The sequence below is a fragment of the Lissotriton vulgaris genome, chromosome 4_1 (assembly GCF_964263255.1).
Source record: "Lissotriton vulgaris chromosome 4_1, aLisVul1.2, whole genome shotgun sequence".
Lineage (NCBI taxonomy): Eukaryota > Metazoa > Chordata > Amphibia > Caudata > Salamandridae > Lissotriton > Lissotriton vulgaris.
In genome coordinates, this window is record NC_141691.1 from 1588379511 (window position 1) to 1588405910 (window position 26400).

The window sequence follows — 26400 nt, forward strand, 5'->3', positions numbered from 1 at the left end:
CGGGATTGGATGGTGCGACTGGATCTCAAGGATGCCTACTTGGTCGTTCCCATCCACCCCCCTCATCGTCGTTTCCTACAATTCCTGTGGGACGGCAAGGTGTTCGAATTCACCGCCCTGCCGTTCGGTCTTTCTTCGGCCCCGTGGTGCTTCACGAAGGTCCTTCACCCGGTGGTGGAGTTTCTCAGAAGCCAGGGGGTCCGTATGATAGTATACCTAGACGACATCCTCCTCATGGGACAGTGCCCAGAGGTGCTGACAGGACAGCTGCGTCAAGCTGTCGGCCTGCTTCAGAGACTGGGGTTCGTTGTCAACGGCTCCAAGTCGGTCTTGGTTCCCACTCAGCAGATCACCTTTTTAGGTTTCGTGGTGGACTCGGTACAGGCGGTCTTGAGCCTACCGGGTCGGAAAGTCGCAAAGATACGACACCTGCTTCGGCAGACGATCGCGAGGGATCGTACGTCACTGCGCCATGTCGCCAAGGTGGTGGGTCTTCTATCGTCCTCCATCCAGGCGATTTTCCCAGGCCCGCTGCACTACAGGGCTCTTCAGCGCCTGAAGGCGCAGCATTTGCGCCGTGGTATGTGTTACGACCAGTGGGTCCCCCTCACGGACGAAGTGAAGGAGGAGATGTCATGGTGGCTGTCTCACATGGAGGCATGGAATGGGCGAGCGATCTTCGGGTCGGCTCCGGACTTGATCATAGAGTCCGACGCAAGCAGGTCGGGCTGGGGCGCCCGGTGCGGAGATTTTTCCACCGGCGGCGCCTGGTCGTCAGCAGAACAACAATTGCATATCAATTGTTTGGAGCTCCTTGCGGGCTCCTTCGCGGTTCGCTGTTGGACCAAGGATTCGGTCAAGGCTTGTGTCCTGCTGCGGATGGACAATATTTCGGCGGTCCGATATGTGAACCACCTGGGAGGTCCTCAGGCCCGCGCTTTGGCGGATCTAGCGAAGGACTTCTGGGATTATTGCCTGTCTCGTCACATTGCGGTGACGGCAGAGTATCTGCCAGGCCAGTCCAATCAAGTAGCGGATTGGCACTCTCGACATCTCAGGGATGCCAGCCAGTGGAAACTGGATCCGGGAGTCTTCCGGTGGCTACTTTCCCTTTGGGGCCCCTTCTCGGTGGACCTCTTCGCGTCCCGTCTCGACCACCAGCTGCCGCGGTTCTACAGCTGGAGGCCGGACCCTCTGTCGGAGGCCACGGACGCGTTCTTACAGGATTGGAGTCGGGAACAACCGTTTGCGTTTCCCCCGTTCTCCATGATCATGCGAACGGCGGCTCAAATACGCCGCCAGGGTGCGGACCTGGTGTTGGTTACACCGCTGTGGAGGTCTCAAGTATGGTTTCCGGTTCTTCTGGAACTTTCCTGGGATTTTCCAATCCTACTCCCCCTGTTTCCTCTGCTCCTGACGAGCCCGGATCAGGAACCTCACCCTCTCGTCATGCAGAACACTCTCCGCCTCGTGGCGTGGAGGCTCTCAGGAGACGCTGGACGCTCCCGGGCCTTTCGGGGTCAGCTGAGCTCTTGCTCTCCAAAGCATGGGCCGATAGTACGACGAAGCGTTACAGATCCGCTTGGCTTAAGTGGATGCGTTGGTGTTTACGAAGGGACCTGGATCCCGTGGTCGCAGGCCTCGTTCCCGTGCTGAATTTCCTAGCGCATTTGGCCGACAAGGGTCTAGCGTATAGGACGATCAATGCTATTCGATCGGCGATTTCTGCTGGCCATGATAACATCGATGGCCATCCGGTAGGGGAACATCCTTTTGTGTGCCGGCTTCTGCGAGCTGTTCGCCTCGCGCTGCCGCCAGAGCCCAGGTACTCCGTCCTTTGGGACGTCACTTTGGTTCTGAATTTGTTCCTGTCGTGGCCGGCCAATTCCTATCTGTCTCTTAAAGAGCTGTCGGCGAAGTTAGCCATGTTGTTATGTCTGGTCTCTTGTAGGCGCGTCTCGGACGTGCGCGCGCTGGATGTTTCTGCACGCGTTTTTTCCCCGGATGGGGTTACCTTTACGGTGGGCCGACGCACTAAGACGTCGTCGCGTTCCATTTCTTATCCAGCCTTTACTGACACTCCTAAGTTGTGTGTCGTGCAATGCCTCAAAGCTTATGAGGACCTGACCTTGGATCTGCGCCCTCCGGGCGAGCGTCAGTTGTTGATTGCCCTGCGGAAGCCACACAAAGCTGTCTCTTCCCCCACTATTGCTCGGTGGGTGCGTTGGGTCATGCAGGAAGCGGGCATCAATACTTCTCTCTTTGGAGCACACTCCGCCAGGGGAGCCATGGCCTCTAAGGCATTCTCGGTGGGTGCTCGTCTGGAGGACCTTATGCGAGCTGCGGACTGGTCCTCGGATTCCACCTTCAAGAGGTTTTATTTTAAGCCGGTGGTGGATTTGGCTCAGTTGGTGGTAAGTAAGCTTTAAACTAGCATAATCTGAAGCCTCCGGTCCTGACATAGAATCGAAATTTGCCTAGCTTACGTAACGGTAAGTTTCAATTCTATTAAGGACACGGAGGCGAGGATTATCCCACCCGGACTACGGTGGTGTCTCTACCCACCCGTATGGCAGTAAGTAAAGCGTTTTCCTTTACGTTGTCAGTACTGTGTTGTTCTCTGCATGCTCCTCGCCTTGTTGTCGCATTTCCTGGGCCACCTCGCTGATGCTGTTCCTTTCTTGGCAGGCAACGACGGTGCTAAACAGGACCAATGAGGCTTAAGCGTGATCTGCGCGAAGAAAGAGGAGGAAGATGATGGGAAGTCCGGTTATATAGGGACGATGGACAGAGACAAAGGACTGTGGACTATGATTATAAGCAAAGAGACTCTTGGGAGTTGTTGTTGATTTTTTGTTGAACATTACGTCAATGCTTTATGTTTAAAGCATCTTGTGTTCTTATTATATCTTTTCCTGAGCTGCTGTGGTTTCTTTATGTTAATAAAGCGAAGGAAGATATAGCATAATCCTCGCCTCCGTGTCCTTAATAGAATTGAAACTTACCGTTACGTAAGCTAGGCAAATTTCGATTGTTCTTGACTCGGGCAGATAATTGAATGCTAAAGCAAGGGTAATAACTTGTGGGTTGTGGTCACTCTCGATCCTTGGTACAACTTGATCACTTTGGACTGCCTTTACAAGATTTTCGGAAATGATGCTGTAGTCCATTATCGAAGGACTAACGCTTTTCCTAAATGTAGGAGTATTATCAGCATCTTTGAGAATATTTAAGTTATATTTTCTGAACTCACAATTAGACCATTCTAATAGGGTGGATAATGGTGCCATTCCTTTTTTATATAAGAAAAGATGCATATTAAAATCCCCAGTTATAATGATCATCGAGTCCAAATGGTCGTAATATAACAATTTTACCATTTCCCATAATAGATCGAGTTGAGAGGACCTTATCTTTTTCTTTGAACTCAAGTAGACATTTAGGAAAATAAATTATTGTTTGGCAATAAATTTAACACACAAGATCCATTTTACTTGGAGGTCTATCTCAAAGTGTTTAACATCAAGATTTAAGGAAACATATATGGAGAGACCTCCACTAGGGCGACCTATAAAGGCCTCACGAGTTGCCACGTTCAGATATTCATAATAACCAATAATAGGTTCACTACTCATTTGCCAGGTCTCCTGCAATATTAAAATATCAAAGGAGTACAAAAAACGAGTTACACTCGGATCCTCAAGAAGAGTTTTGAGACCGTTTACGTTCCAAGAACAAAACTTTAATGATTTGATTTGATTTGATTTTTAAATTTGTATAGCGCGCGAATGCCAAAAGGCGTCTTGGCGCTGAGATTCCCACTGACTCCTAAGTATGTAGTTAGGGCTGTTTAGCAAAAAGCCATGTCTTGACTCCCTTTCTAAAGGTTTTCAGGGATGGGCTGTTTTTTAATTCCAGCGGTAATTGGTTCCAAAACTTTAGAGATTTAAATGTTTTTTCAGAGGAAGATCGGCTTCAGTCCATCTTTGCAGAGTTAACCTTTGATAGTATTGAGGGAAGCCAACTCCAATCCTCAATTGGATTAGGTGTGGACCGTAATTCAACACAAACTCGTGATCCTGAAGTAAAAGTAAACCTCTTTCTCAAAAAACATCTGTGGAGAGGCTCCATCCCCTGAAAGGGAAAGCAGAATTTAGAAAAAACAAAAATTAATTCAGGCCCATCCTCGACCTGTAGAATGTGAATTAATGAATAAAAAAGAAAAAACTCAGTGTTAGGCAGAGGTAGTAGGTGGGGAATGGAAATGTGTGTGGTGTTTAGAGGTACTGTGGGGCCCTTTGCAGTAGTGCGACTATTCAATGCTTACGACTTGAAATGTAAATACTTTTTAAAATCAGTTTTACAGATATGATTATGACTTTAATGAAGATTTCCATTAAGACGAAATAGGATTAAATGTAAGTAATCTTTCTTCTTCTGCAGGTTTGTGCTGTTGCAATAAATACACTATCCTTAATTGAACAACTGAAGACAGAAAACCAGGTAATCCTACACCTAAATGCTAGTTCAAAAGTTTTTAATGTAGGATTGACCAATGAGCAAATTAATTTGCACACTACCAAATTTTGCTACAAGATTTGAAAATATTTGAATGTTACTATTGCAGCAAAGTGATGTTTATAACCTTTATACGATTTCCAACTAAAAATACAAAAGTGTTTTTTTTTAATTAGTGTAGATTTTACTACTTTGATTGAGTTAGTGGAGCACCGTTAACTAGGGTTGAGGCAATTTAGTTGTGCAACTAAGCAATCCTTTAAACTGCAGCATGCAAGTGGCATATTTCCGTGATTTTCTTTTAATGGTAAGAGGAGCTGAAATGCGAGCCACATTAGAGCCACTTTCATATCAGGCATTCAACTGACCAATTATAAACTATCACAATTTGACCAATATTTATTTGACCCTCCTTCGATATTGTAACAAGCTTTACTCTCCTCATGACCCCTCACCTAACTCGTCCTCTTTAGCCTCTGTAATCCTCCCTTCTGCTTACCCTCCTAATAATTTGACTGCTTTTCCACTTCCAGAGAAGCTTAATCCATGGCCACTCTACATTATCAGGGCACTCCTTTTCATCATTTTGTTGACTTACCGTACTCCATCCATGCTCTTCTGCCACTTTCTCCCAGCCTTTATACCCCCTTGTCATAGTAAAGATATTTCTCATCTGCAGCTTTCTTCTTCCAGATCCTCCCTCCCCTGTCTTCTCTCCCCTCCTTCCTCTGTCTTCTTCCTCTCACTGCTCTTCCACTTTTCCACGTTAAGCATTCCTCTCTCCTCCAACCATAAGATTCTATACTCTACATATTTAGCTGACTCTTATTCTTACCCTCAATCCCACTTGCCTTTGTGTACTCTGTTCTTTGCTACTCCTGTACATACTATTTCCCCCTGAATTCAACTTCCTTTTCATGTCTACTTCAATTAAATTCTTTTTTGCTGTTTCTGCATTTTTGCACAAGCTGACAGGAATGCATTTTCTCTTGAATGGATAATCGTTATTTCACTCTTACGCTCCCCTCATTGATAGGTAAAATGTCCCAAAGGGCAGCAGGACCCTAGTCTTACTGCTATACTAGCTGTTACAAGAAGCAACATGGAACCGCATTTCCATAGAGTATGATTCTATCTTTCTTTTTTGTCATACTTCTTCATATCACATTTTTCCATCAACAATTGTAGGGTAGATTCATAACATGAGGACCACTGTTTCGTTTTGCAATGATATTTCCAGAAACAGTGTTAGATTTGTGTCAGTGGTACTGTTTGCGTATTGATCTCCATTTTTCCCTTAACAGACCCTCCCCCTCCGCTCCCCCACCCAAACAAATAATAACTCAAGAATTAAGCAGTGGAGTGTATTGTTTCTGGTGTATCACAAGGGGGGGGGGGGGGTCAAAATTGGAAGCAGTGTAACGCTTGTGTCCTTGATGGGCATGTTATTAGCGGTAAACCCTTCGAGAGATAACTAGTTAGGGACCCTTACTTGTATTCGAAGTTTTTAAAACTGGCCCTAAAAAATCACTCATCCGTTCCCTAGTGATCACTTGTCAGAGACGAGCATGCCAAGGTTGGAGCATCATGTTTCTTCCAGGCAGCTGTCACTGCCATCTTTGCTGCTCCTAGACATAGCCACAAAATGCCTTTATCTGCCTTTATTTGGTGTTTCAAAGAGTCTGATCTAAGCCCCAGCAGTGCAAAGATTAGTGTGTCTGGTATCGGGTTTCCTAGGATTTATTTAATTTGAGCTAAAATTTCCGACAAGAACAGATGAATGGTGGGGCAATCCCATCAGATGTTGCGGAAGTCACCTAGGAACCCACAACCCTTCCATCACAGGTCTGATGTGTTTGGAAAGCATTTTTTCAGTTTTGTGTGGTATAAGTACAAATCATACAGAATAATTTTATAGTGTGCTTCTCGGAGACTTAGTGAGTGGTTGTGTTTGTGTATGTCCTTCCAGAGTGCATGCCAGTCTCCATCTGAAATGCTGTGGCCCAGGGTTCGTTCCTAAAAAGCGATATGACGAGGTGGTTGTGAGGGTATTGTACGTAATAAGGGATCATACAGAAAGGTGAAATGCCCTTAGTGCTGTTAGTTCTCTTCACAAAACTCTGTAGTGGGGTGAGCTCGCTTGTGATTGCGTCTCTAGTGTCTGGTTGTAATGCCCAATGCCTTAGTTGTTGGTTGAGAAAGAATTCCCCCTTCTAAAGGTTGAATTCTCGCTGGCAGTGCGTGAAGGTGAGTATGTCTGTCTTATGGAAAAGATGTGATAGGATCAGGCAGCCTCCCTCCCTCAAAGCATCAAATGGTCCCGGCTGTAGTCCCGGGGGGAACGCTGGATTGTAATGAATCTGGGTGAAGGGGGAGGGAAAGGTCGCCTATGCTATCTTCCAGAGGACTTCATCCCATACCCTCATGACTGTTCTAGTTGATGTGCTAAGGTAAACGTTGGTAGGGTGCTCAGCTTTCGGTTTCCATAGTAGATCCCAGATGACCCTTCCGCTTTCTAGTGCCTCTATTGCCCTGTCCATATGTAGCCCATGCTTGTCTGACTTCCTCTGGGACCACTCTATGATAACACTGATTTGTGCCGCCTTATAGTATAGAGTAAAGTCTGGAAGGCCCAGCACTCCCTCTGACCTAGAGCGTGGAAGTTGCTTGAAGGTGAGGTGAGCCCATTTGTTTTGCCAAATTAATGCTTTGAGGGTAGTCTTGAGTGCCTTTAGTTAAGCGGTCTCAAATTCAATGGGTACGCTTTGGAACAGGTGAAGAAATCTAGGTAGCACTACCATTTTGATTGAATGAATTCTGCCTAGCTATGATAGGTATAGGGGAACCCATCTCCTGAGGTCAGTCTTCAGTGATAATTAGCCTGAAATAATTGTGAGAGCTTAGGTGTCAATTTAATGCTACGTACGTAAGGCTTTTCTTAGCCCATTGAAAGGGTGTTTTGCGGATGAGAGTCTCCATTTCTCCTTCTGAGAGAGTTAAGTTTAGAAGGAAGGACTTTGAGAGATTTATACAGAAACCTACGACCCCTTCAAATAGTCTCACTTCAGTTTGTTGGGCGTTCAGTGAGTTTTGTGGATCTGCCATGGGAAGCAATATGTCATCTTCGAATAGGGAGATTTTATGATCTTCCGCCCCAAAGGTAATCCTTTTGACTGATTGATTGGCTCGTATTGTTCCTGCTAAGGGTACAAAGCTCAAGGCAAAGGGAAGAAGTGAGAATGGGCATCGCTTTCTAGTGCCTCTTTCTAGTGCCTCTTTCCCGTACTTGCGCCATTTACCAGGACTCTCGAGCTAGGCGAGGTGTAGTTTGCCTGGATCATAGTGATAAATGTCTTGCGAAAACCAAAGCGTCTGAGAGTAGCGAAGAGAAATGCCCAATCCACATGGTCGAACTCTTTCTCAACGTCTCAACCGAGCATGACAGCTGGGATTCCTTTTTTGGTTGCTTTTTCTATGAGATGGGGGACTCTTCTTAAGTTATCGTGGGTCCGCCGCCCGTTAAAGAACCCCAATTGGTCTGGGTGAATTAACTTGGGCATTAGGTCTTCCATTCGAGAGGCCACTATCTACGAGTAGAGCTTGGCGTCAAGGTTGAGAAGAGCTATGAGGCGGTAGGAGCTACATAGTGTCCGATCTTTCCCAGCTTTGGGGATAACTGTGGTAAGCACTTCGCTCCTAAATGTTGTGACTTTCTCAACTTTGGCAAAATGGTTGTACAGCGCAGTCAAGTGCGGTATCCGTTCCGCCCTGAATGTTTTATAGAAGAGTGCCAGTAGCCCGTCTGGACCCGGGGGTTTTAAAGTCTGAGGGAGCCTATGGCTGCTTTACCTCTTCCTCGCTTATGGATGCTATTCACCTATTATTCTGTTTGGATGTAAGTTTTAGCAGGTCTGTTTTATCAAGATATTCTGATTGGGAATGAGGGTCTGTGGGTTTAGCTGGATATAGTGGCTTGTAAAATTGCCCAAAGATGTCCGCCTTTCAGCGATCTGACTTTTCTGTGTCGCCCATAGGTCTGTGTATATTGCTCATGTATTCTTTTTCCCTTTTTAGGTCTCGCCTGGCGAAAGCAGCGCATGCGCTGCTCTCGCCATAGAGAGCACCTTTTAGAATCAATTCAGTGGAGGGCTTGTATGCGCGCATCTGCATGGACAAAAATGGCTGCCTTTGCTATGTGTCCATAGCAAACAACAGCTTGCACATGTCCGTAGGGACTGTGGAAGGTCCCACGCCATTCTGTTGCTATGGCAACAAAAATGTCGCTTTGCGTGTGCTTTTTTTTTTGTTTGCTGTCAGTGCCCCCGGGGCACAAGCAGGCATCCACTTTGGTGTGTTGTTGCGATCAGAGGTCCTGCAGTTCCCCCGGGCTCAAGCAGGCATCCACTTTGGTGTTTTTGTTGCGATCAGCTTGTTTTCAAGAGGTGTGTCTTCAGCTAAGTTATAACGAACAACACACTGGTTTTTAAGAGCAATGTAAACAAGCGTCTGCAATGCGAGAGAGCTTGTTTTAAATGGATTGTGCTTGTTCTAAATTCTTTGGATTACATGAGGTTGAGGAGAACTAAAGCTGTGTCTAGACCCGACCTGAAAGCAGAAGGGCAGTGCAAAAAACAAAACGGAGATAAGGCAGTAACATCATCAACACGGTTTACTACATTCCAGCAGGACTAGACCTTCATCATGTATGTTCAGATAGTGAAATTTAGGACAGAAAAGGAGTTTGTGTATGTTCTTTAATGAAGTGTTGTTTGTGGCAACTCGTAATTGACAGAGATTCGCCCGGCCTGTGGTGCAGCTCACCATGCCTTTATGATGGGGGGGGGGTCGGGGAAGTGGGCGTGTCGCACATGACATGCGCACCATTTGAAAGCGGATCTCCAGAGATCACGTAGTTGCTCAGTAGCTGCTTTTAAATAAAATTAAGGTACAGCTCCCTTCCACAGCACCTGCTTGCATTCATCACTAGCGCAGATAGGGGGCATTTCCTTACAGGTGAAGCTGCGTGGACAAACAGCGAAATGAGTGACTGTATTGTCCAACCCCCCTCGGGGACACCAGCTTCTGTAAACAACAGGCATTTGTCGTTTTAGCTTCAGTCTTGTCTTGTCTCAAGATCGCCCCCCCTTCCCCTCCCGACCTTTCAGGCTTCCATCGGTGGCTCTTCATATTGTGCTTTTGTGGCCAGCTACAAGTACTAATGGAGTACATCTCTGAAGACAGGGGAAGTCACAGAATGCTATGAGATAAACACAAGTGAAACAAGCATTTGCAATGCAATGTGTCTCGCATTTATGCAAGTTTAAGCTATTGGCATTGTAAATGACAATGCCTTTTATTTATGTTTTAAAAACAAAAATAAAAGGTATTGTTATTTGCAATGTCAATAGCTCAAACTCTCGCAAATGCGAGACCTATTGCATTGCAAATACTTGTTAATCTGAGCTGGTGTGCCAAATGCGCTCCCACGTTGTTGCCCTGTGTGTATGATATTTGTTTTAGTCTTAGAAGTGTCATCTTGGTGCTGTTTGCATGAATTGCGTTTAGTTTTTCCTTAGGTGCTGTAACTTTTCGCTGAAGGCTTAGAGTGGGGGCTGTCTTGTTCTCCTGTTTAAGAGTAAAAAGCTCTGTCTCTAGGGTTAGGCGTTCAGTGGTCCGCTGTCTATTTAGTTCCACCTTTGCCTCAAGACAATGACCACTCAGGACTGTTTTAGAGGCATCCCAATTGCTAGAGGGCGTCATATCTTGGGGGTCGTTCATTTGAAAATATTCTTTTATAGTATTACGGAGGTCATCTCTTGCCAGTCTGTCACGCAGTAGCAGCTGGGGAAAAAAACAGCGTGTATATTTGGGTGTGGGTTCTCCCCATTCGAGAGAGGCAGTCACCAGTGCATGGACAGAAATGGTGCTAGAGCGAATTTCTACAGTGCATACCTCGCTCTGAAGTGTCCGGCTCATGAAGATGTAGTCTAATCTCAAATATGTGCGATGTATATGTGAGAAGAATGTGTAATCCCTATGGTCGGGTGAGTCTCTATCCATGTATTGATCAAGCACATGTCCTGTATTGCGTGTTTCACCTCCTTCGAAAAGCTTCCTGGTTGGGATTTGCGAGGGTGTGTGCTGTCTGTCCCCGAGTGCCATGTGAGATTGAATTCCCCCATGAGGATTATCTCCCCTTTTGCGAAGCTTCCCAGGAGTGTCAGTCTCTTTGTTATGAAGGCCAGCTGGTTAGAGTTTGGGGCATGGACCACTGCCACTGCATATTTTCCCCCTTATGCGTCCCTTTACCATAACTACTCTCCCCTCTTTGTCTGTCTTATAACCTTCAGGTTGAAATTTCAACGTTGAGTAGAACAGCAATGCAACCCCATTGTGCTTGGTGGGACTGGATAATTGATATAAGAGGATAGCTTTTGTGTCGTAATCAATGGTCCTGTGACCTTTTCAGGTGCGTTTCTTGTAGGGCGACTATATTGTAATGATTATCTGACAGATATTTCCAGACTTGTGGCGTTTAGCCGAGGCGTTCAGCCCTCTCACATTCCATTTTAAGGCCTGGACTACCATTCCCCCAATTGGGGCTGAACCCCAATCGGGTGAATCCTGTTCTATGCCCGTGGCCATTTGTTGTCATGGTCCCCCCTTTTCCCCTATCACCCACTTCATCCCTTTCACCCTCCTCCCCTCTTGCCCCCCCCATAACACTTCCCCTGCTTTTTTTTCATGTGTCTTTTGGTTTCCGTGTCTTCCTGCCTGTTGAGTATCTAAAAGAAAAAAAAGAACTCCCCCCAGATTAAACATTCAGGGGCAACCGTTCCCTGTGTTAATGTAAGCTAGGTGTTCGTTTTTGTCATATGGGGCGAATAGGTCCATCAACTCTGCCTTGGCTCTGTTGTTGCTGTTGTAGCAAGGGTCCATTTTCTGCTTCCTCTAATTCCAGGTAATAATCAGCCCGGTCCCGGTCCTACTGTCCATGTAGTTTGAGAAGTCTATGGCGCATTACTGTAGTCATTGTGAGTGTTGGGTCTTGTGTTTAGTGCAGGTCCTGTGTTGTTCGGGGCTTTTGTATTTTCCTGTTTGTTTTATCTTTTCTTACCTTCATGTGTGCGGAGTGTAATCGTCTCATCCTTTTGCAGGATTGCTTATGTAGGCAGCGCGTATATAAACAGCTGCATGCCTCCACTTTCTTACTTGGGTTTGATTCCGGTTTACGCAAAAATGAGGCTAAACAATGTAAATACTCATACATGCACTGAATTAGCAATGAAATAAAAAGCACATTAGGTCAAATAGCCCTTGAACTCTGTGTTTTAATGTGCAAAACACTCATAAATTCTGAAAATTGCTAATAAATAGACATTGTTAGCCCACAGGCTGCATTGTAAAACAATATCACATAAAAAAAGAAACCATTTTCAGCAAAAACTGGCACCGTGCCTTTAAGGCAGCCATGACACCTGGCTACCCATCATTCCTCATTCCTCAGGGGTGACAGTTAGGTCAGTTGTTCTTTCCGGCTCCTTCAGTCAGGACCCTGGTTTAACAGCTCCTACCTTTTTTTGGCTTTCTGTCAAAAAATATTACTGATTTTCCTCAATTTTTACTTTCACTCGACGTCTTTTAGGCTTAGAGTGTCAGTGCTACCTTTTTTGACTTTCAAAAAAGGAATATTTTTGTCAAATTGCCTTCTCTCTTTGACACCTGTGGGAAGAAGAAGGCCAGGACTGATACACACCCTGTGTGTATCCTCTGTCTCCCTGAGACACACTCAGCAGATTCCTGTGAACACTGTAATAATCTTTCTAGGAGAACCCTCAAGGATAGAGAGAGGATATATGGTCTCTCTGAAAGAGGTAGGTCTCCTAAGAGACAGAAAAAACGAAGGGCGCGATCGACGTCGAGAAGTCCCGACTTGTTCACCTTCGGTGTCGGGATCGGCGTCGAAGCTACCAGCGGCGACGAAGACGGTGTCAAAGACAAGTCACCTTCCATCGACGATGAAGACTTCAACGTCGATATCCAAGGTACCTCCACCGACGTCAACTAGGTGACATTCGGCGTCGAGAGAGAGGTCTCCGTTGACGGCTAGGAGCTCAACATCGAGACAGCCGTCGTTGATGCAGCATCACAAGCCCTCGACGGGGAAGCTTCTTCCGTCGACGCCTAGTCATGAACGTCCGACGTCGAGGCTTACTCCGTCGGCGTCTCATCATCGACGCTCGACGTCGAGGCATACTCCATCACCGCCTCACCACCGGAGCTCGATGTCGAGACACACCCCGTCGTCGCCTCATCACCGGCGTTCGACGTCAAGGCAGTCTCCGTCGACAGCGCACCACCGACGCTCGTCGTCAAAGCATCCTCCGTCGGCGTCAAAGCATCGACACTCGACGTCGAGTCATAAGTCGTCGGCTTACCAACACCAAAGCCCGACGTCGAGGCAAGTCTCTCCATCTGAATCCCAGAGGCATTCAACGTCGAGCCATAGATCTCCTCAAGGAGAAGTTCAACTGGCCTCTGCGCAGAAAGCTACGGCGTCGAGTTTACCAGCTCCGTCGCCAGGTCACAGAACACCGTCGCAGCAGAGATTTCCACAGACAGCGTTGGCGGCAGAGATAGAGTTGGCCTCAAGGGGACACTCCGACAGTGAGAGGTCAGGCTGGCAGCAGATCGAGACAGGCCAGTGTCCAGGCCCAGAGAACGATCACGCACCCCGGTGCGCTCCGGCAGACGGAGGTCCAGGTCTAGGAGCAGAAGAAGGGAACGCAGATCTCCCACTTCTTCCTCTTCCCCTACTCGATCTCATAGGGATTATTCTCCTACCTTAACGGACAGTCCTCCATCCAGAATATCTCCCGTGGATGACATTTTTACCTTCCAGGACATCTTGGGCAGAGGGGCTCTTAAGCTATGAGTCTCCATGACAACGCAACAGACCAAAACCTCAGTTATTTTTGAGACTTTGCACCACAGGTCTGCGCCCAAACCCCTGCAACCCTTGGTTCCGGCGATTATTGAACCGGTTATGGAGGTGTTCCTCACTCCACCGACAATAAAGGCCGCTCCAACGCGGGTTCTCAAGAAATACTGCTCGCCAAAGGAGGATCAACTCTTCCTCAGAGCCGATCCGCCACCAGACTCGGTAATCACTGTAGCTTCCTCGTCTACGGTACCTCCTGATAAGGAGAGCAAGTCGCAGGATTCATGGGGAAGAAGAGTCTGTAACAACTCAGCCTCTCCTAAAAGTGGCCAATGCGGAAGCGCTTCTGGGCCGCTATGATAGGTCCCTGTGGGATTCTCTGCAGCGGTTCATCGAGAAACTTCCACAGGAGGTTCGGAAAGACTTGGCTATGCTCACGGAGTGTGTGCAAGAAGGTCTTCCTGGCTGCGTCTTACTGCATTGAAACCTTAAGCTCAATCCTGTATCTTGAACTCGCCGTTTTCAGGAACATCGTTGTTTGGGGCAAGTACGGATGAAGATATGCAGCGGATGAAAGCAGAATTGGACACTCTTAAAGCTTTGGGGCTTAAAAAGAAAAAAAAGATTTGCGAAGGTTTCTCCCCTACAATAAAGGTTCTTCCAAGCAGAGGGTTCAAACCCCTCAGTGGCAGAAGGGTCAGGACCAACAGGGGCAGCAGAAAGCTCAATATAGAGGCAGGCGTAATTCCAGAGGCGATGGAAATCAGTGCCAGGGCAACAATCAAAACAAAGCCCAATCTAAACAATGAATCCTTCCTCCCCCTAGCGCTGTTAACCACTCCAGTGGGGGGAAGCGGCGCGCATCATATGGAAGAGTGGCATACCATTACAAAAGATCGCTGGGTGTTAGCTACACTTCAGAATGGATACTGTCTTCGTTTCCAACACCTGCCCCCTCCAATGCCAGCATCAAGTCATCAGCTGGACCTTCTAAAAGAGGGAAGTGGCGATCCTTCTCGACAAGTCATCCATCGAGATGGTGCCAATCTCTCAAAGGGGGAAAGGAGTGTATTCTCAATATTTTCTAGTCAGAAAAAAGGGCCAGAAGGCAGAATACAGACCCATTCTGGACTTAAGAACACTCAATCTTTATGTCAAAAAAGAAAGGGTCGCATGTTGGCGCTTCATCAAATATATCCACATCTCAGGAAAGGAGATTGGATGTGTTCGCTGGATCTACAAGATGCATATTTTCATGTGCTGATCGCTCACAATCACAGAAGATTTCTTCGGTTCCGGGTGGGGACCTCTCACTATCAGTTCAAAGTCCTACCGTTCGGGTTGAAGTCAGCCTCTCGAGTGTTCACGAAGTGTGACACAGTGGTAGTGGCCGCTCTAAGCCGCAGGGGTGTCTTCGTGTACCCATACCTGGATGACTGGCTGTTGAAAGGTCCTTCCCCAGGCAGTGTAAGAAATCAATTTCTGAGCTGCATCAACCTCTGCCACCGGTTGGGTCTGCATGTGAACTTCAAAAAGTCAGTCTCACTTCCTACACAGAAGATACACTTCCTAGGAGCTCTGCTAGACTCTGAGGTAGGAAAAGTGTTTCCTTCGAAGGAGAGATAGTGTCGCATTTTCTTGGTCCCGAATGCCAGACTTCGAATGCGTCCTATTCAGCAGGATCTGGAGGACAAGTGGGACCAGCAATCAGCACGCTGGGACCACAAAATCACACTGTCAGTCGAAGCGCGAGCATCCATTCCTTGGTGGACAAAGAAGAAAAATATGCAGGTCGGAATTCGGTTCCATCAGCCTCCTCCTGCCCGGACGTTAATCACTGATGCATCTTTGCAAGGATGGGGAGCACACATGGGTCATCTCCAAATGCAAGGTCTGTGGTCCCCCAAAGAGCGCACTTACCACATCAACATGCTGGAGTTGAGAGCGGTCCACTTAGCCCTCAAAGCGTTCCTGCCCTCGATTCAGGACTCGTCAGTGTTGGTACAGACGGACAACCACAATGTACCACCTGAACAAGCAGGGGGGTACACGCTCACGGTCTCTTTCGCTGGAAGCCCAGAACATTTGGCATTGGCTCCTGGCTCGCAATCTGTCGATCACAGCAGTCCACCTCCCAGGAGAACATGAATGTAAGGGCGGACGCTCTAAGCCGGCATTTCGTAGACAGAGAAGACTCGGTTCTCAACGACGAGGTAGTCGAAGACATATTCCAGTCTTGGGGTCGTCCCACCATAGATCTCTTCACGGACGACATGAACACCAAATGCCAAGACTTCGCCTCAAGATTCTACCGACCAGGGTCGAAAGGGAATGCCCTTTTGATAGACTGGTCAGGGGAATTTGTGTACGCCTTTCCACCCCTTCCGCTGATCCTGAAGGTGGTGAGCAAGCTGTCGAACTCGTGCACAACGATGATCCTCATTGCCCCCGATTGGCCGAGACAATGGTGGTACACGGACCTTCTCCATCTGTCAGTGACCCCGCACAAGAAGCTGCCATGCAGGCCGGACCTGCTCTCCAAGATGAACAGGAGGATACATCATCCCAACCTTCCGTCACTGAGCTTGGCATGGTGGCTCTTGAGGTCATACAATACGGTCACCTAGGACTTCCGCAAGACTGCATGTCCATCTTGAAAGAGCCGAGGATCGTCCTTCCACAAGACATTCTTATGCATGCAAGTGGAAGCGCTTCTACATGTGGTGTATGCAGAACAATTGCCATCCTATCAAGGGTCAGAAAGAAGTCATTCTTCCTTATTTATTGTATCTGGCTAAAGCGGGGTTGAGTTTTAATTCTATTAAAGTGCATTTGGCTGCCATAACAAGCCTATAGGTGGTCACCTTCCCAACCTTCCTTTTTCCAGTTGCAAGCGGTGAAGGATTTTCTGCAAGGGTTGAAAAAGAATTATCCCCCAGTGCGACCTCCATCACCACCCTGGTAGCTGAACCTGAGGCTATCAAAATTAATGGGTCCACCTTTTGAACCCATTCATAAAGCAACTTTGCAACATATTTCGTGGAAGACTGCTTTCTTGGTAGCAATCACGTCAGCTCGCAGGGTGAGTGAAATTCAAGCTCTCTGTGCCAAAGAGCCTTACACAGTGTTCCATCTGAATAGGGTAGTGTTCAGAACACATCCTTCTTTTCTTCCGAAGGTAGTGTCAGATTTTCATGTAAACCAAACCATCTCTCTACCTACCTTTTTTCCCAATCCCTCCACACCAGCTGACAGGGCATTGCATTCTTTGGACCTGAAAAGAGTTCTGAAGTTTTATCTTGATAAGTCCAAAAATATTCAACTATGTGTCAACTATGGATCGATCAGAACAGGTTATGCAACCTCGAAACGTTCCATCTCTCGGTGGATAGTTTTGTGTATCAAACTTGCCTATCAATTGGAGTAGAAGACCCTGGGGTTTTCTCCCAAAGCATATTCCACCAAAGGGAAAGCGGCTACTGCAGCTTTTCTTCATAATGTGCCTATGTCTGAGATTTGTAAGGCGGCGACCTGGAGGTCCGTCCATACATTTACCAGGCATTACTGTCTTCTTCAGACACCGGAGCGGATACCCAAGTAGGCCAGGCCTCCTTGCGGAATCTGTTTAACAGCTGAGTTCGGCTGTTCCAATGGTGTTGTTTGGGTCATGTTTTCTTCTCATTTGCCTGCAGGTGGTTGGTTGGGCTTGCTATTCTATTCAGTGCTTATGACTAATGATGAGGATCCCTGGAAGAGAAGGATACGTTACTTACTTGTAATCCTAGTTCTCTTCCAGGGGTATCCTTATCAAAGTCATAAGCAACCCACCCTCCTCCCCAGGCAAATGAGATATGATCAATGGTTTTCTAGTTTCTTGTTGAGCCCTGTCTTCAGGGTTATGCAAAGAACAACTGACCTAACTGTCACCCCTGACTCATGATGGGAAGCCAGGGGTCATGGCTGCCTGAAAGGCACGGTGACAGTTTTTGTTGAAAATGGTTTCATTTTCTGTGATATTGCTTTACAATGCAGCCTGTGGGCTAACAATGTCTATTTATTAGCAATTTTCAGAATTTATGAGTGTTTCGCTCATTAAAACACAGAATTGAAGGGCTATTTGACCTAATGTGTTTTTTATTTCATTGCTAATTCAATGCATGTATGAGTATTTACATTGTTTAGCCTCATTTTTGGGGCTGCATTGGTGTGAGAAAAAATGATATATGTGCATACATATATGTGGAGCTATTTATGTATGATTTACATATATATTTTTACAATATTTCCGGGTTCCCCGCACGTGGGCGGGAATATGACTTTGATGAGGATACCCCTGGAAGAGAACTAGGATTACAGGTAAGTAACTTATCCTTCTTGGGGACTGTCTTGTTTTCATTTCTCTGTGTATGCTCCCTTTTGTAGCCATCAACTTCGTATTGTTATATTTTGTGTGCTTTCACGAAGCACCGTCAAGCTAAGAGAATTAGAAGAGATCCCTTTTCAATTACGTTCATTGAAACGTTTTTTTTTGCCTGGCAAGGTTTTTTTCCGTGTAAAGAAGGTGGCTCTTGTTATTTCATAACATTCTGGACAGCCTGCTGGGATTCCTGGTGATTTTCCTTACCGACCATCACCATTTTGGCGGTGGTGTTGTTACTGTGTCTGTGACTCGGACCAATACAAAAAGAGGTAAGACAGATATACCACCTTATCGATTTATATTTGTTTGCAAAGTATGAATGCTGATTACACATCGCACACATAATTTAATGCTATCTTTGTTTCTTCCTCTTTCCAGGGCTACATATGTTATATGCCGGAGTTCCTTCTACAACCAGAGAGGGAGAGCCTAGACGGCAGTCTACTGGGTTATTTCTAGCCCCTGGGCAGTCTACTGGGTTATTTCTAGCCCCTTGTTCGATAGAAGAGGTGTGGCGCCACGGCTAGGGCGACTGACTCCGGAATCTGGGGGTCACGGTTTGATCCCTGGCACCAATGGCAGATTAGCCCAGCACCATGTGACTCTGGGCAATAGCTTGCTTAATCTTCCCGACGACCCCCTTACGGGTGATTGTGCGGGTGATTGTGCGCTTTACAAATGTGGATTATTATTATTATTCCCCCTCCCCCCTCACACCTTCTCCTGGTGTTTTGTACCTGCAGTAGTCGTTTTTATATCTAGGCAATTGAGGTCAAAATACAGGTAGAGGATTGGGACATTCTTCGCTCCCGCAGTGTTGGCACTTCTGTGAGTGGTGGCGGAACAGAAAACCAAGCCCACAAATAGATACACTGCCTGAGCCAAAATGAACCCAGAAGCTTTGAACCAGATGTCTGTGGACAATGGGGGTGCTGGGGTGGGTCCTACCATGCAGGTGTTGATGTTAGCTCTTTCAAATCTCCAGACAGAAGTACGGGAGTTGAGGCAAGAGAACCATGGGTTACACCAGGAATTGAATGTTTTTAAGGCTAGGGAAATCCCCTGGGGAAGAACTCCTGCTCCTCCAACTAAGACACAAGGGACCCTAGTGCAGCCCGCTACCTTTCAGTTTGATCGTAGTGCAGGTGCTGGGGCTAGTGGGGGTCCTCCTGTGGATATTACTATTACTACTCGAATCCCGGTTCCCTTGGCAGTTCCCGATAGGTTTTAAGGTGACAATAATAAGTTTGGGGTTTTCATGAACCAGTGTCATTTGCATTTTATGTGTCGTCCGACAGCGTTTCCTGACGATTCTGCAAAGGTGGCGTTTGTTATTTCATACTTGGCGGGTACCGCTGCTATGTGGGCTGTTCCTTTGGTGTACAGGGATGATCCCATGCTGTATAATTATCCATAATTATCCAGCCTTTAAGGAACAGATGCATTGTTTGTTTGCAAAGCATGCATTTATGCAGGCTAGCGACGTAGAGCTACTTAAATTACAACAAGGGAAACAGGATTTGCTAATTTATATTGCTTCTTTTCAAGGCACCAAGGCTGTCGATTCTAACTGTTACCTCATTCGTGTGTTTTTCCCAAAGCTTTATTTACCTCTGGGTGTCACTTTTTTGTGATCTTTTGCTATAACAATCCGTGTAACCATCTTTCAGGGGGCTTCCTCCTTGAGTATCTCTATGGTGCTTACCGGATGAGGACCCGTTTATCAATGCTAATGCATTATCTTTGGTTTGTACTTCACTCCAGTGTCGATTCCTCCTTACTTGTTAACGAACCCATGGACGAAGGGTGACCCTGCAGCAGTGGGTTTTAAATAATCCGTTTCCACAGGATGTCAGAGAGAAAAGGAGAAAAGAGTTGGTTTCAGGCTTCACGTATGATAGTTGTTCGAGGAGAACAGAAAGAGGAAGGAGGGTCTAAACCTATGCCAGAACCCATGCAGATTGTGTGGGTATGGTCCTTTAAATAAGGAGGAAAAGGAAAGACGACGGGTGCATAATCTGTGCCTGTATTGTGGCAAGAGTGGGCATTATGCCCGGAAATGTCCTGCGAAACCTTCATGTAGTGTACCTTGTAAAGTAGTGGCCTTTGTAGAACAGGAGGTCAATGCTATAGGTACTGATGAAGGCGAGCACCAGAACCCTTATGATGTTGCTGGGTCCGTACATAGGGTACCCCGTCATTTTACTATCACTGTTAGTTTGGTTCTAACAAGAAGCAAGAGATCGACCATTTCAGTGTTGCTTGATTCCGGTGCGACTGGTAACTTCATGAACATCCAGTTGGTTGAGCATATGGGTGTTCTGTGGGTATTTAACCCGAGAACTTCATGAGGACTATAATCTGGATGGCACGTACCTCTTTATCCATTCGCAAATGCTGCACTGGACATCCGGCCCCCTTGTGGGTTCCCTGGTCAGTCGCCCAATGCTACCATTTGAGAAGTGGCTTTTCCTGAAAAATGACAACCATAGGCTCATTTCTAAGATATATGCCTTTCTCACACTAGGGGCGGGGTATTCGTTCTGCAGGACAGAAGCTATGGGAAGCAGAAATAGGCTGCACCTTATCGGACAAAGAGTGGGAGGACATTTTTTATAGATTGCATCACTTCGCACACTCCATGTACCACACAGAGACAGCTTTCAAAATTGTGTCATATAGGTATTATACCCCAGTCCAATTAGCTACATGGAACACACAGAATGACGGACTCTGCTGGGGTGTTTTTTTGGGAACCCGGGAACCCTTCTCCACTTGTTATGGCACTGCCCCAAACTCCCTAGGTAGTGGGAAAAAATCCTTGATGAGATTGATGGGGCATTTGACACCACTATCCCAAGTCTCCCTGCGTACACAATCCTAGGACTCCCTAACGCACTGACCTTCCCTCTACGTTCCATCAAGGGCAAGCAGATAGCCTTGGCACTGAATGCTGGCCACCAGGTTATAATAGTGGGCTGGAAGACAGATAGGATTCTCGATTACTCCCACTGTCTGCACCATTTGTGGTCCCTTTTGGGTATGGAACGCTTGTCAATGGCCGCCTTGGGGAACAACTCTGAATACTCGAAGGTCTGGGCTCCCTTTATCACGATCCTGTCCACGGAATTCCAGGAGCTCACCTGCCCTGCATATCTGAGGCTTGCGAAATTGATCCCTGAAAGCTAGAGTGTAGGTAGGGGTGTTCGCTCCTTATGGTCTCGCCATCGCCCCCTGGGGCTAGTTTTTCCCACTGTAAGTCCAAAAGTAGGCCCTAGAACATGGGCAGGTCACCGAGAGATAGGAGGGGAGAGGGAGGGGGTGGTTCTCAATCAATCAATCATTGACACTTATAAAGCGCGCTGCATACCCGTAGGGTCTCAAGGCGCTGGGGGGGGGGGGGCGCTACTGCTCGAACAGCCAGGTCTTCAGCTTCTTCCTGAAGGAGAGGTGGTCTTGGGTCAGGCGCAGGTCGGTCAGGAGGGAGTTCCAGGTCTTGGCGGCCAGGTAGGAGAAGGACCTTCCTCCTGTAGTCGCTCTTCGGATGCGGGGGACGGCGGCGAGGGCATGGTTGGCTGATCGGAGGTGGCGTTTGGGAGCGTAGAAGTTGACTCGGCTGTTGAGGTAGCTCGGGCCTTGGTCGTGTAGGGCTTTGTGTGCGTGGGTGAGGAGGCGGAAGGTGATTCTTTTGTTGACGGGGAGCCAGTGAAGGTCTCTCAGATGTTCGGAGATGTGGCTGGTTCGTGGGATGTCGAGGAGGAGTCTGGCTGAGGCGTTCTGGATCCGCTGGAGTCTCTTCTGGAGCTTGGCGGTGGTACCGGCGTAGAGGGCGTTGCCGTAGTCCAGTCGGCTGGTGACGAGGGCCTGGGTGACGGTCTTCCTGGTCTCGGTGGGGATCCACCAGAAGATCTTTCGTAGCATGCGTAGGATGTTGAAGCACGCCGAGGAGACGTTGTTGACTTGCCTGGTCATGGAGAGGGAGGAGTCCAGGATGAAGCCCAGGTTGCGTGCATGGTCTGTCGGTTTGGGTGCGGTGCCCAGGGCGGGAGGCCACCAGGAGTCGTCCCAGGCGGAGGGTGAGGAGCCCAGGATGAGGACCTCCGTCTTGTCCGAGTTCAGTTTCAGGCGGCTGGTCGTCATCCACTCGGCTACCTCTTTCATCCCTTCGTGCAGGTTGGCTCTGGCGGCGGCGGGGTCGTTGGTCAGGTGTGAGGATCAGCTGGGTATCGTCGGCGTAGGAGATTATGCTGAGGTTGTGTTTGCGTACGATGGCTGCGAGGGGGCTCATGTAGACGTTGAAGAGGGTGGGGCTCAGAGATGATCCTTGGGGGACGCCGCAGATGACTTCGGAGGCCTCTGACTTGTACGGTGGTAGGCGGACTCTCTGTGTTCTTCCGTCGAGGAAGGAGATGATCCATTTCAGCGCCTTGTCCTGGATTCCGATGTTGCTGAGGCGCCGTACTAGGGTGCGGTGGCAGACCGTGTCGAATGCCGCGGATAGGTCTAGGAGGATGAGGGCCGCTGTTTCTCCATTGTCCATCAGGGCTCGGATGTCATCGGTGGCGGCGATGAGGGCGGTCTCGGTGCTGTGGTTGGCTCGGAAGCCGGACTGTGAGGGGTCGAGGGATCCGTTCGTCTCGAGGAAGGCGGCCATCTGCTTGTTGACGGTCTTCTCGATGACTTTGGCTGGAAACGGGAGGAGCGAGATGGGGCGGTAATTCTTGAGGTCGATGGGGTCCGCTGTTGGTTTCTTGAGTAGAGCGCTGAGTTCGGCGTGTTTCCAGCTCTCAGGGAAGATGGTGGTGTCGAAGGATATGTTGATGATGTCTCGCAGGTGGGGTGCGATGACAGCGTCGGCCTTGTTGAAGACGTGGTGAGGGCAGGGGTCGGTCGGTGATCCGGAGTGGATGGAGTTCATCGTGCGGATGGTGTCTTCGGTGCTGATCGGGGTCCAGGCGTGGAGGGTGGTGGTGGGGGGTGGTTGTTCGGTCATGGTGTGCGTTGGTTGGTTGTTGAAGCTGTTGTGTATGTCCGCGATCTTGTTGTGGAAGTATGAAGCGAGGGAGTTGCAGAGGTCTTGCGATGGGGTGATGTCGTTGTTTCCTGCGCTGGGGTTGGAAAGCTCTTTCACGATGTTGAAGAGTTCCTTGCAGTTGTGTGCGTTGTTGTCCAACCGGTCCTTGAATGCTGTTTTCTTGGCGGCGCGGATCAGCTGGTGGTGTTTCCGGGTGGCAAGTTTGAAGGAGGTCCTGTTGTCCGGTGTCGGTTCCCTTCTCCAGACTTTCTCGAGGGCTCGGCAGTTCTTCTTGGAGCTCTTGAGTTCGTCGGTGAACCATGGGGCCTTCTTGCTGCCGGGTCTGCTAGGCGGGGTCCTCAGTGGGGCGAGTTCGTCCGCGCAGTTGCTGATCCACTTCGTGAGGTTGTCGGCGGCCTGGCTGGAGTTCGCTGAGCTGGCAGGAGGGTGCTGGCTCAGGGAGGTGGCGAGCTGGTCTGCTGTGATCTTGTTCCAGCTTCTGCGGGCGGCCTGTTGCTGGTGTTGGTGGGTCGTCGTTCTCTTGAAGGTGAAGTGGACGCAGCTGTGGTCCGTCCATTGAAGCTCTGTGGCGTGGCTGAAGTCGATGTCTGTGCTGGAAGAGAAGACTGCGTCGAGTGTGTGTCCGGCGAGGTGGGTGGGGGTGGACACCAGTTGCTTGAGTCCCAGGTTGGCGAGGTTGTCGAGCAGGGTGCTGGTGTTGCGGTCGTTGTTGTTCTCCAGATGGAAGTTGAGGTCTCCCAGGAGGATGTAGTCAGCGGAGGGGAGGGCATGCGGGCTGACTAAGTCGGCGATGTCCTCGCTGAATTGCGTGCGTGGTCCAGGGGGTCGGTAGATCAGGGTGCCTCTGAGGGTGGTGTTCGGGTTGGTGTGGATCTGGAAATGCAGGTGTTCGGCGCTGGTCAGGGTGTTGTCGGTGCTGGTCGTGAGACGGATGGTGCTCCTGTGGATGATGGCGATGCCTCCTCCCATCTGGTTGGCGTTTCGGTCCCTCCGGACGATCTTGTAGCCCTCTGGGATAGCGATGGCGATGTCGGGAGCTGAAGAGGCGTTCATCCAGGTCTCCGTGAGGAAGGCAACGTCAGGGGCTGTGGCGTCTAGAAGGTTCCAGAGTTCGATGGTGTCTGTGGACGGAGCGGGTGTTGAGCAGGATGCACTTGAGGTGGGTGCTGCTGGTGTTCGACTTGGCGGGTGCTGGTGCGAGGCTGGTCCGGATGCAGGTGAACTTGCAGGCGTGGCAGCTGAAAGGTCCGTGGGTACGTCGTGGAGTGGCTTGATGGCATTCTGGGAGTCGGCCGGTGTTGAGAGCGGTGAGGGTGGTGGCGGAGTACGTCAGGCGGGTCGGTCGGGGTCCTCGTGGGCCAGGGGTCCTGGCGCTGGGCGCGATCCGGTCGCGGACGGGCGTAGACGGGCTTACCTTTGACGCGCCTTCGGCGCACAATCGGCGCGCCCGCTGCGCGTGACCGCTGCGCGTTCGCACGGTCGCCATTTAAGGCGAAGTGCGCGGGTGGGCGGAGCAGCTGGGAGGCGGGAGCGGGGAGGGTACAGAATAGAAAAAGGGGCGGGGAAAAGCGGCGGTGGCGGGAAGGGAGGGCGGAGGGCGGCGAGGTAGGCGGACAACAAGGAAGGAAATCAAAACACAGGAAAAATGAAATTACAAAAATACAGGCACAAATTACAGACAAAATAAGGCAAAAACAACCGCAGCGGAGGCAGCCGGCAACCGGCAAACGAGGCAGCAGCGAGGCAGAGGGCAGGCAAGGGGCACACGCAGCAGCTGGTGGCCGTGCGGCGCGGGGGTGTCCCACAAGTGGGTCACACTCACCTGCGTCGCACGGTCGCCATTTAAGGCCAAGTGCGCGGGTGGGCGGAGCAGCTGGGAGGCGGGAGTTCTAGGTTCTATATGTTTTGTACTTTTGCTTTTTTTTCTCACTAAAAGCAGACATACTACCTTCGAAGGCGCCATGACACCTTTGTGGCATGGCTATATGGTCAAAGGCGGTGTCCTGGAATTTGCCCATGTTTACTCATTTACTGATGGGTGCACTTTCAATTTCACGTTGTTGTACGCGCCGGCCCGAGATGGGTTGTAGGTGACATGATGTGTTGTTTTATGGCCCTGGTGCCCACGCTTTATATGCCTTGATTTTTAGTTTTTGCTCATGACACTGCAGGACCACTGGGTTGTAGGCAATAATGCACTGTCTTGATACTTTTTTGCTATGTGCTCTGCTAATAAAAAATGATTTAATTCTAAAGAACAACCCGAACCTATAAGAGCTATTGATGGCACTGATTTGTCTTCTGGGTTGATTACTAAACAAACCAAGCCTCTCCTGGTTATATGTGATAATGGACATTCTGAATCTGTCTGTTGTGATCTTATTGATGCTCCTTCTTTTGGGGTGATACTTGGTGTACCTTGGTTGAGGCTCAATAACGCAGGGTTAGACTGGGTGAGGAGCACAGTTACTCTGAATTTTGTTTCCAGCATTGTTATCAGGAGGCTACTGATTGGGTCACATCTTTGACCTGTGCAGCAGGTAGTGGGGTAGAGGATACCGGTTTTCCTTCTTCTTATGCGGAATATGTGGACGTATTTGATGAAGTACAAGCTAGTGTGTTGCCCCACATAGGAACGTTGATTGCCGTATTGACTTGATTCCAGGGGCTTCGTTGCCCTGTAGTCGTCTCTATGCCCTCTCTGAGCTTGAACGTCATTTGCTGAGTTATCTGGATGAAATGCTGGCATCAGGGTTTATCAGACCATCCTCTTTCCCTGTATCATCTCCTATCTTTTTTATCCCCAGGCAGAAGGCGATCTCCGCGTCTGTATTGACTACCGAGCACTCAATAAGGTGACCATTATAAACGAATACCCGCTTCCATTGATTCCGGTGTTTTTTGATCAGTTACGGCATGCCAAGGTGTTCAGGAAAAAAGATTTGCCGGAGGCTTATCATCTCATTCTTGTCTGGGAAGGAGACAAATGGAAAACCGCATTTTGTACTGTTTGGTTTATTTGAATATTGTGTTATGCCTTTTGGTTTATGTAACGCCCCTGCTGCGTTTCAGTTTTTTATTAATCAAGTAAGTCCCATGTGAAGCAAATGTTGCAGAAGTTACGGGACAATCATTTGTTTGTGAAACTAGATAAATGTAAATTTGGTGTGTCCAGTGTGGCATTCTTGGGTTTTCTCATTTCCTCTGATGGTATCAAGATGGACCCTGGGAAAACATTGGAAATAACTACTTGGCCGAGCCCTACTTGTGTAAAGGACATACAGGTGCTTTTGGGATTCGCCAACTTCTATAGGCGTTTTATCTCTCATTTCTCAGATATCATAACACATATGACACAGTTAATGAGGAAAGGGGTGCCCTTTGTATGGTCTACTGCAGCTCAACAGGCATTAGAGACTTTGGTGGAAAAGTTTACATCAGCTCTGGTTCTTAAGCACCAAGATCCAGCCCTTCCTTTTTTTGTGG

General features: G+C 48.5%; 1 protein-coding gene across 1 annotated transcript in view; it reads left to right on the plus strand.

Moving 5' to 3' along the window:
- Positions 1–26400, plus strand: part of MCMDC2 (minichromosome maintenance domain containing 2) — a 1367419-nt gene that overhangs the window by 120123 nt on the left and 1220896 nt on the right. The window contains exon 3 of the mRNA XM_086965823.1: positions 4444–4503. Within this exon, the coding sequence (XP_086821949.1) occupies positions 4444–4503 (60 nt within the window). The remainder of the gene's footprint in view (positions 1–4443; positions 4504–26400) is intronic.